Source organism: Diaphorina citri, unplaced genomic scaffold (genome assembly GCF_000475195.1).
Source record: "Diaphorina citri unplaced genomic scaffold, Diaci psyllid genome assembly version 1.1 scaffold20285, whole genome shotgun sequence".
Lineage (NCBI taxonomy): Eukaryota > Metazoa > Arthropoda > Insecta > Hemiptera > Psyllidae > Diaphorina > Diaphorina citri.
Genome location: NW_007397637.1, coordinates 1 through 10834, shown reverse-complemented (window position 1 = coordinate 10834; position 10834 = coordinate 1). Strand labels below are relative to the sequence as shown.

The window sequence follows — 10834 nt, the reverse complement described above, 5'->3', positions numbered from 1 at the left end:
TATGATTATGGCGACACGGGAGATTTGGTGTGCAGACTCAGTCATCATTCGAGAGCTACGCTGGTTGGAATACAGGTGAGAATATAGGAATATAGTTGGGATACAGTTGGAATAGAGGTAGGAAATAGGAATACAGCAATACAGTTGGAATAGGGGTAGGAAATAGGAATACAGAAATACAGTTGGAATAGAGGTAGGCAATAGGAATACAGAAATACAATTGGAATAGAGGTAGGAAATAGGAATACAGAAAAACAGTTGGAATAGAGGTAGGAAATAGGAATACAGAAATACAGTTGGAATAGAGGTAGGAAATAGGAATACAGAAACACAGTTGGAATAGAGGTAGGAAATAGGAATACAGAAACACAGTTGGAATAGAGGTAGGAAATAGGAATACAGAAACACAGTTGGAATAGAGGTAGGAAATAGGAATACAGAAATACAGTTGGAATAGAGGTAGGAAATAGGAATACAGAAATACAGTCGGAATAGAGGTAGGAAATAGGAATACAGAAATACAGTCGGAATAGAGGTAGGAAATAGGAATACAGAAATACAGTCGGAATAGAGGTAGGAAATAGGAATACAGAAATACAGTCGGAATAGAGGTAGGAAATAGGAATACAGAAATACAGTCGGAATAGAGGTAGGAAATAGGAATACAGAAATACAGTCGGAATAGAGGTAGGAAATAGGAATACAGAAATACAGTCGGAATAGAGGTAGGAAATAGGAATACAGAAATACAGTCGGAATAGAGGTAGGAAATAGGAATACAGAAATACAGTCGGAATAGAGGTAGGAAATAGGAATACAGAAATACAGTTGGAATAGAGGTAGGAAATAGGAATACAGAAATACAGTCGGAATAGAGGTAGGAAATAGGAATACAGAAATACAGTCGGAATAGAGGTAGGAAATAGGAATACAGAAATACAGTCGGAATAGAGGTAGGAAATAGGAATACAGAAATACAGTCGGAATAGAGGTAGGAAATAGGAATACAGAAATACAGTCGGAATAGAGGTAGGAAATAGGAATACAGAAATACAGTCGGAATAGAGGTAGGAAATAGGAATACAGAAATACAGTCGGAATAGAGGTAGGAAATAGGAATACAGAAATACAGTCGGAATAGAGGTAGGAAATAGGAATACAGAAATACAGTCGGAATAGAGGTAGGAAATAGGAATACAGAAATACAGTTGGAATAGAGGTAGGAAATAGGAATACAGAAATACAGTCGGAATAGAGGTAGGAAATAGGAATACAGAAATACAGTCGGAATAGAGGTAGGAAATAGGAATACAGAAATACAGTCGGAATAGAGGTAGGAAATAGGAATACAGAAATACAGTCGGAATAGAGGTAGGAAATAGGAATACAGAAATACAGTCGGAATAGAGGTAGGAAATAGGAATACAGAAATACAGTCGGAATAGAGGTAGGAAATAGGAATACAGAAATACAGTCGGAATAGAGGTAGGAAATAGGAATACAGAAATACAGTCGGAATAGAGGTAGGAAATAGGAATACAGAAATACAGTCGGAATAGAGGTAGGAAATAGGAATACAGAAATACAGTTGGAATAGAGGTAGGAAATAGGAATACAGAAATACAGTCGGAATAGAGGTAGGAAATAGGAATACAGAAATACAGTCGGAATAGAGGTAGGAAATAGGAATACAGAAATACAGTCGGAATAGAGGTAGGAAATAGGAATACAGAAATACAGTCGGAATAGAGGTAGGAAATAGGAATACAGAAATACAGTCGGAATAGAGGTAGGAAATAGGAATACAGAAATACAGTCGGAATAGAGGTAGGAAATAGGAATACAGAAATACAGTCGGAATAGAGGTAGGAAATAGGAATACAGAAATACAGTCGGAATAGAGGTAGGAAATAGGAATACAGAAATACAGTCGGAATAGAGGTAGGAAATAGGAATACAGAAATACAGTTGGAATAGAGGTAGGAAATAGGAATACAGAAATACAGTCGGAATAGAGGTAGGAAATAGGAATACAGAAATACAGTCGGAATAGAGGTAGGAAATAGGAATACAGAAATACAGTCGGAATAGAGGTAGGAAATAGGAATACAGAAATACAGTCGGAATAGAGGTAGGAAATAGGAATACAGAAATACAGTCGGAATAGAGGTAGGAAATAGGAATACAGAAATACAGTCGGAATAGAGGTAGGAAATAGGAATACAGAAATACAGTCGGAATAGAGGTAGGAAATAGGAATACAGAAATACAGTCGGAATAGAGGTAGGAAATAGGAATACAGAAATACAGTCGGAATAGAGGTAGGAAATAGGAATACAGAAATACAGTTGGAATAGAGGTAGGAAATAGGAATACAGAAATACAGTCGGAATAGAGGTAGGAAATAGGAATACAGAAATACAGTCGGAATAGAGGTAGGAAATAGGAATACAGAAATACAGTCGGAATAGAGGTAGGAAATAGGAATACAGAAATACAGTCGGAATAGAGGTAGGAAATAGGAATACAGAAATACAGTCGGAATAGAGGTAGGAAATAGGAATACAGAAATACAGTCGGAATAGAGGTAGGAAATAGGAATACAGAAATACAGTCGGAATAGAGGTAGGAAATAGGAATACAGAAATACAGTCGGAATAGAGGTAGGAAATAGGAATACAGAAATACAGTCGGAATAGAGGTAGGAAATAGGAATACAGAAATACAGTTGGAATAGAGGTAGGAAATAGGAATACAGAAATACAGTCGGAATAGAGGTAGGAAATAGGAATACAGAAATACAGTCGGAATAGAGGTAGGAAATAGGAATACAGAAATACAGTCGGAATAGAGGTAGGAAATAGGAATACAGAAATACAGTCGGAATAGAGGTAGGAAATAGGAATACAGAAATACAGTCGGAATAGAGGTAGGAAATAGGAATACAGAAATACAGTCGGAATAGAGGTAGGAAATAGGAATACAGAAATACAGTCGGAATAGAGGTAGGAAATAGGAATACAGAAATACAGTCGGAATAGAGGTAGGAAATAGGAATACAGAAATACAGTCGGAATAGAGGTAGGAAATAGGAATACAGAAATACAGTTGGAATAGAGGTAGGAAATAGGAATACAGAAATACAGTCGGAATAGAGGTAGGAAATAGGAATACAGAAATACAGTCGGAATAGAGGTAGGAAATAGGAATACAGAAATACAGTCGGAATAGAGGTAGGAAATAGGAATACAGAAATACAGTCGGAATAGAGGTAGGAAATAGGAATACAGAAATACAGTCGGAATAGAGGTAGGAAATAGGAATACAGAAATACAGTCGGAATAGAGGTAGGAAATAGGAATACAGAAATACAGTCGGAATAGAGGTAGGAAATAGGAATACAGAAATACAGTCGGAATAGAGGTAGGAAATAGGAATACAGAAATACAGTCGGAATAGAGGTAGGAAATAGGAATACAGAAATACAGTTGGAATAGAGGTAGGAAATAGGAATACAGAAATACAGTCGGAATAGAGGTAGGAAATAGGAATACAGAAATACAGTCGGAATAGAGGTAGGAAATAGGAATACAGAAATACAGTCGGAATAGAGGTAGGAAATAGGAATACAGAAATACAGTCGGAATAGAGGTAGGAAATAGGAATACAGAAATACAGTCGGAATAGAGGTAGGAAATAGGAATACAGAAATACAGTCGGAATAGAGGTAGGAAATAGGAATACAGAAATACAGTCGGAATAGAGGTAGGAAATAGGAATACAGAAATACAGTCGGAATAGAGGTAGGAAATAGGAATACAGAAATACAGTCGGAATAGAGGTAGGAAATAGGAATACAGAAATACAGTTGGAATAGAGGTAGGAAATAGGAATACAGAAATACAGTCGGAATAGAGGTAGGAAATAGGAATACAGAAATACAGTCGGAATAGAGGTAGGAAATAGGAATACAGAAATACAGTCGGAATAGAGGTAGGAAATAGGAATACAGAAATACAGTCGGAATAGAGGTAGGAAATAGGAATACAGAAATACAGTCGGAATAGAGGTAGGAAATAGGAATACAGAAATACAGTCGGAATAGAGGTAGGAAATAGGAATACAGAAATACAGTCGGAATAGAGGTAGGAAATAGGAATACAGAAATACAGTCGGAATAGAGGTAGGAAATAGGAATACAGAAATACAGTCGGAATAGAGGTAGGAAATAGGAATACAGAAATACAGTTGGAATAGAGGTAGGAAATAGGAATACAGAAATACAGTCGGAATAGAGGTAGGAAATAGGAATACAGAAATACAGTCGGAATAGAGGTAGGAAATAGGAATACAGAAATACAGTCGGAATAGAGGTAGGAAATAGGAATACAGAAATACAGTCGGAATAGAGGTAGGAAATAGGAATACAGAAATACAGTCGGAATAGAGGTAGGAAATAGGAATACAGAAATACAGTCGGAATAGAGGTAGGAAATAGGAATACAGAAATACAGTCGGAATAGAGGTAGGAAATAGGAATACAGAAATACAGTCGGAATAGAGGTAGGAAATAGGAATACAGAAATACAGTCGGAATAGAGGTAGGAAATAGGAATACAGAAATACAGTTGGAATAGAGGTAGGAAATAGGAATACAGAAATACAGTCGGAATAGAGGTAGGAAATAGGAATACAGAAATACAGTCGGAATAGAGGTAGGAAATAGGAATACAGAAATACAGTCGGAATAGAGGTAGGAAATAGGAATACAGAAATACAGTCGGAATAGAGGTAGGAAATAGGAATACAGAAATACAGTCGGAATAGAGGTAGGAAATAGGAATACAGAAATACAGTCGGAATAGAGGTAGGAAATAGGAATACAGAAATACAGTCGGAATAGAGGTAGGAAATAGGAATACAGAAATACAGTCGGAATAGAGGTAGGAAATAGGAATACAGAAATACAGTCGGAATAGAGGTAGGAAATAGGAATACAGAAATACAGTTGGAATAGAGGTAGGAAATAGGAATACAGAAATACAGTCGGAATAGAGGTAGGAAATAGGAATACAGAAATACAGTCGGAATAGAGGTAGGAAATAGGAATACAGAAATACAGTCGGAATAGAGGTAGGAAATAGGAATACAGAAATACAGTCGGAATAGAGGTAGGAAATAGGAATACAGAAATACAGTCGGAATAGAGGTAGGAAATAGGAATACAGAAATACAGTCGGAATAGAGGTAGGAAATAGGAATACAGAAATACAGTCGGAATAGAGGTAGGAAATAGGAATACAGAAATACAGTCGGAATAGAGGTAGGAAATAGGAATACAGAAATACAGTCGGAATAGAGGTAGGAAATAGGAATACAGAAATACAGTTGGAATAGAGGTAGGAAATAGGAATACAGAAATACAGTCGGAATAGAGGTAGGAAATAGGAATACAGAAATACAGTCGGAATAGAGGTAGGAAATAGGAATACAGAAATACAGTCGGAATAGAGGTAGGAAATAGGAATACAGAAATACAGTCGGAATAGAGGTAGGAAATAGGAATACAGAAATACAGTCGGAATAGAGGTAGGAAATAGGAATACAGAAATACAGTCGGAATAGAGGTAGGAAATAGGAATACAGAAATACAGTCGGAATAGAGGTAGGAAATAGGAATACAGAAATACAGTCGGAATAGAGGTAGGAAATAGGAATACAGAAATACAGTCGGAATAGAGGTAGGAAATAGGAATACAGAAATACAGTTGGAATAGAGGTAGGAAATAGGAATACAGAAATACAGTCGGAATAGAGGTAGGAAATAGGAATACAGAAATACAGTCGGAATAGAGGTAGGAAATAGGAATACAGAAATACAGTCGGAATAGAGGTAGGAAATAGGAATACAGAAATACAGTCGGAATAGAGGTAGGAAATAGGAATACAGAAATACAGTCGGAATAGAGGTAGGAAATAGGAATACAGAAATACAGTCGGAATAGAGGTAGGAAATAGGAATACAGAAATACAGTCGGAATAGAGGTAGGAAATAGGAATACAGAAATACAGTCGGAATAGAGGTAGGAAATAGGAATACAGAAATACAGTCGGAATAGAGGTAGGAAATAGGAATACAGAAATACAGTTGGAATAGAGGTAGGAAATAGGAATACAGAAATACAGTCGGAATAGAGGTAGGAAATAGGAATACAGAAATACAGTCGGAATAGAGGTAGGAAATAGGAATACAGAAATACAGTCGGAATAGAGGTAGGAAATAGGAATACAGAAATACAGTCGGAATAGAGGTAGGAAATAGGAATACAGAAATACAGTCGGAATAGAGGTAGGAAATAGGAATACAGAAATACAGTCGGAATAGAGGTAGGAAATAGGAATACAGAAATACAGTCGGAATAGAGGTAGGAAATAGGAATACAGAAATACAGTCGGAATAGAGGTAGGAAATAGGAATACAGAAATACAGTCGGAATAGAGGTAGGAAATAGGAATACAGAAATACAGTTGGAATAGAGGTAGGAAATAGGAATACAGAAATACAGTCGGAATAGAGGTAGGAAATAGGAATACAGAAATACAGTCGGAATAGAGGTAGGAAATAGGAATACAGAAATACAGTCGGAATAGAGGTAGGAAATAGGAATACAGAAATACAGTCGGAATAGAGGTAGGAAATAGGAATACAGAAATACAGTCGGAATAGAGGTAGGAAATAGGAATACAGAAATACAGTCGGAATAGAGGTAGGAAATAGGAATACAGAAATACAGTCGGAATAGAGGTAGGAAATAGGAATACAGAAATACAGTCGGAATAGAGGTAGGAAATAGGAATACAGAAATACAGTCGGAATAGAGGTAGGAAATAGGAATACAGAAATACAGTTGGAATAGAGGTAGGAAATAGGAATACAGAAATACAGTCGGAATAGAGGTAGGAAATAGGAATACAGAAATACAGTCGGAATAGAGGTAGGAAATAGGAATACAGAAATACAGTCGGAATAGAGGTAGGAAATAGGAATACAGAAATACAGTCGGAATAGAGGTAGGAAATAGGAATACAGAAATACAGTCGGAATAGAGGTAGGAAATAGGAATACAGAAATACAGTCGGAATAGAGGTAGGAAATAGGAATACAGAAATACAGTCGGAATAGAGGTAGGAAATAGGAATACAGAAATACAGTCGGAATAGAGGTAGGAAATAGGAATACAGAAATACAGTCGGAATAGAGGTAGGAAATAGGAATACAGAAATACAGTTGGAATAGAGGTAGGAAATAGGAATACAGAAATACAGTCGGAATAGAGGTAGGAAATAGGAATACAGAAATACAGTCGGAATAGAGGTAGGAAATAGGAATACAGAAATACAGTCGGAATAGAGGTAGGAAATAGGAATACAGAAATACAGTCGGAATAGAGGTAGGAAATAGGAATACAGAAATACAGTCGGAATAGAGGTAGGAAATAGGAATACAGAAATACAGTCGGAATAGAGGTAGGAAATAGGAATACAGAAATACAGTCGGAATAGAGGTAGGAAATAGGAATACAGAAATACAGTCGGAATAGAGGTAGGAAATAGGAATACAGAAATACAGTCGGAATAGAGGTAGGAAATAGGAATACAGAAATACAGTTGGAATAGAGGTAGGAAATAGGAATACAGAAATACAGTCGGAATAGAGGTAGGAAATAGGAATACAGAAATACAGTCGGAATAGAGGTAGGAAATAGGAATACAGAAATACAGTCGGAATAGAGGTAGGAAATAGGAATACAGAAATACAGTCGGAATAGAGGTAGGAAATAGGAATACAGAAATACAGTCGGAATAGAGGTAGGAAATAGGAATACAGAAATACAGTCGGAATAGAGGTAGGAAATAGGAATACAGAAATACAGTCGGAATAGAGGTAGGAAATAGGAATACAGAAATACAGTCGGAATAGAGGTAGGAAATAGGAATACAGAAATACAGTCGGAATAGAGGTAGGAAATAGGAATACAGAAATACAGTTGGAATAGAGGTAGGAAATAGGAATACAGAAATACAGTCGGAATAGAGGTAGGAAATAGGAATACAGAAATACAGTCGGAATAGAGGTAGGAAATAGGAATACAGAAATACAGTCGGAATAGAGGTAGGAAATAGGAATACAGAAATACAGTCGGAATAGAGGTAGGAAATAGGAATACAGAAATACAGTCGGAATAGAGGTAGGAAATAGGAATACAGAAATACAGTCGGAATAGAGGTAGGAAATAGGAATACAGAAATACAGTCGGAATAGAGGTAGGAAATAGGAATACAGAAATACAGTCGGAATAGAGGTAGGAAATAGGAATACAGAAATACAGTCGGAATAGAGGTAGGAAATAGGAATACAGAAATACAGTTGGAATAGAGGTAGGAAATAGGAATACAGAAATACAGTCGGAATAGAGGTAGGAAATAGGAATACAGAAATACAGTCGGAATAGAGGTAGGAAATAGGAATACAGAAATACAGTCGGAATAGAGGTAGGAAATAGGAATACAGAAATACAGTCGGAATAGAGGTAGGAAATAGGAATACAGAAATACAGTCGGAATAGAGGTAGGAAATAGGAATACAGAAATACAGTCGGAATAGAGGTAGGAAATAGGAATACAGAAATACAGTCGGAATAGAGGTAGGAAATAGGAATACAGAAATACAGTCGGAATAGAGGTAGGAAATAGGAATACAGAAATACAGTCGGAATAGAGGTAGGAAATAGGAATACAGAAATACAGTTGGAATAGAGGTAGGAAATAGGAATACAGAAATACAGTCGGAATAGAGGTAGGAAATAGGAATACAGAAATACAGTCGGAATAGAGGTAGGAAATAGGAATACAGAAATACAGTCGGAATAGAGGTAGGAAATAGGAATACAGAAATACAGTCGGAATAGAGGTAGGAAATAGGAATACAGAAATACAGTCGGAATAGAGGTAGGAAATAGGAATACAGAAATACAGTCGGAATAGAGGTAGGAAATAGGAATACAGAAATACAGTCGGAATAGAGGTAGGAAATAGGAATACAGAAATACAGTCGGAATAGAGGTAGGAAATAGGAATACAGAAATACAGTCGGAATAGAGGTAGGAAATAGGAATACAGAAATACAGTTGGAATAGAGGTAGGAAATAGGAATACAGAAATACAGTCGGAATAGAGGTAGGAAATAGGAATACAGAAATACAGTCGGAATAGAGGTAGGAAATAGGAATACAGAAATACAGTCGGAATAGAGGTAGGAAATAGGAATACAGAAATACAGTCGGAATAGAGGTAGGAAATAGGAATACAGAAATACAGTCGGATACAGGACTGGTCAGGCACTCACACGTTCCTATTCAGAGTGTAGTCCTCCGTCCTTCTTACTGAGAGAGAAATGTCCTCAATGTAAGAAGAAAATACTCATTGTTGCGTGACGACAAAAAAAAGTGCAAAAAATAATAAAATAATTGGAAATTTAATATCATACGTTCAATGCTAATAGATTTTTTTTTTTTTACCTATTATAAATTATGGAATAGTGCATGTGTTTTTATCAAGAGGAGGTATGGGGACAAGTTTGCTGTATTAATTAACACGCGGGCAATGTATTATTCATACCCGTTACTAGACGCAAGGCCTCATCAATGAGAAGTATTTCTCAATGAGTAGAATCTATCAGGTATAGTGTGAGAGTAATGACTTTAATGAGGGATCAAATGCAGTATTCGACTCTGTTTGGTCCTTAGGTCTTTATTAACCTTTCCCACATATTGGTAAAATATTGAAACATTCTGGTGCTCTATAGACTTAGCATCATCTTGTTCTTCATTGCAGGATCCTTACTTGGATGTCGCAGAAGCCCAAACCTATGAGTTGAGTGCCTGCTACAACGTCAGCATTGACTGTCGCTCCGGAGACATGGTCGCCAGAATCAAAACCAACAAACTTTTCGACGGCAAGATCTACGCCAAGGGAAGTCCCAACTCTTGCGTTCAGGACATCAAGGGCAGTCTGGACTTTGAACTGGAGATGGCTTTCGATGATGTCGAGTGCAACGTGAAACACCAAGGCCTTGGACGCTACATGAACGACGTCGTTATTCAACATCATGATACCATCATTACGAGCTCGGATCTGGGACTAGCTGTTACGTGCCAGTATGACTTGACTAACAAGACTGTCAGCAATGAGGTAGACCTTGGGGTGCAAGGAGATGTCAAGTCTGCGCTGACAGAGGAGGTCGTGGTCGACTCGCCTAACGTTGCCATGAAGATAACAGACCGCTCCGGAGCAGATGTGAAGCCATCAGCCGAAGTAGGAGACCCGCTGGCACTTCGCTTTGAAATCCTCGACCCAAACAGTCCGTACGAGATTTTTGTGCGGGAGTTGGTGGCAATGGATGGCGTGGATTCCAGTGAGATTGTCCTCATTGATTCTAATGGATGTCCTACCGATCACTTCATCATGGGACCATTGTACAAGGCGGCTGATACCGGCAAGGTAAGTTGAAATTCTCAGAATCGTACTTTGCTTTCGTTATAGGAGAATGATAGTACTCTTTCTCTAATCGTTCTTGCGGTTCCCTTTTAAACGAAGATGTATCGAAATGACAGCCACTCGGATTCATAAAGTACCGATACCTTCTAATAGTAACCACATCCCGTGGTATGCACAATCATAACGTACCGTGACGTGCGGGCATTAAAGTCAAAATATTGAATGACATCAACATCAGAGTCGTAAATTAAACACAATTCAATGTCCTGGATGGCAG

The 10834-nt window shown here is 37.5% G+C and overlaps 1 protein-coding gene across 1 annotated transcript; it reads left to right on the top strand.

The window, feature by feature from the left end:
* Positions 1 to 6: 6 nt before the first annotated feature.
* On the top strand, positions 7 to 10712 carry LOC103523349. The gene is made up of 2 exons (XM_008488403.2): positions 7 to 75; positions 9895 to 10712. The coding sequence occupies exon 2, from the start codon at positions 9979 to 9981 to the stop codon at positions 10567 to 10569; it is 591 nt and encodes a 196-aa protein (XP_008486625.3). The 5' UTR covers positions 7 to 75; positions 9895 to 9978; the 3' UTR covers positions 10570 to 10712.
* The last annotated feature ends 122 nt before the right edge of the window (positions 10713 to 10834 follow it).

Coding starts and splice junctions, on each gene's coding strand:
- LOC103523349 (XM_008488403.2), top strand. CDS start 9,979: ATGGTCGCCAGAATCAAAACCAACAAACTTTTCGACGGCAAGATCTAC.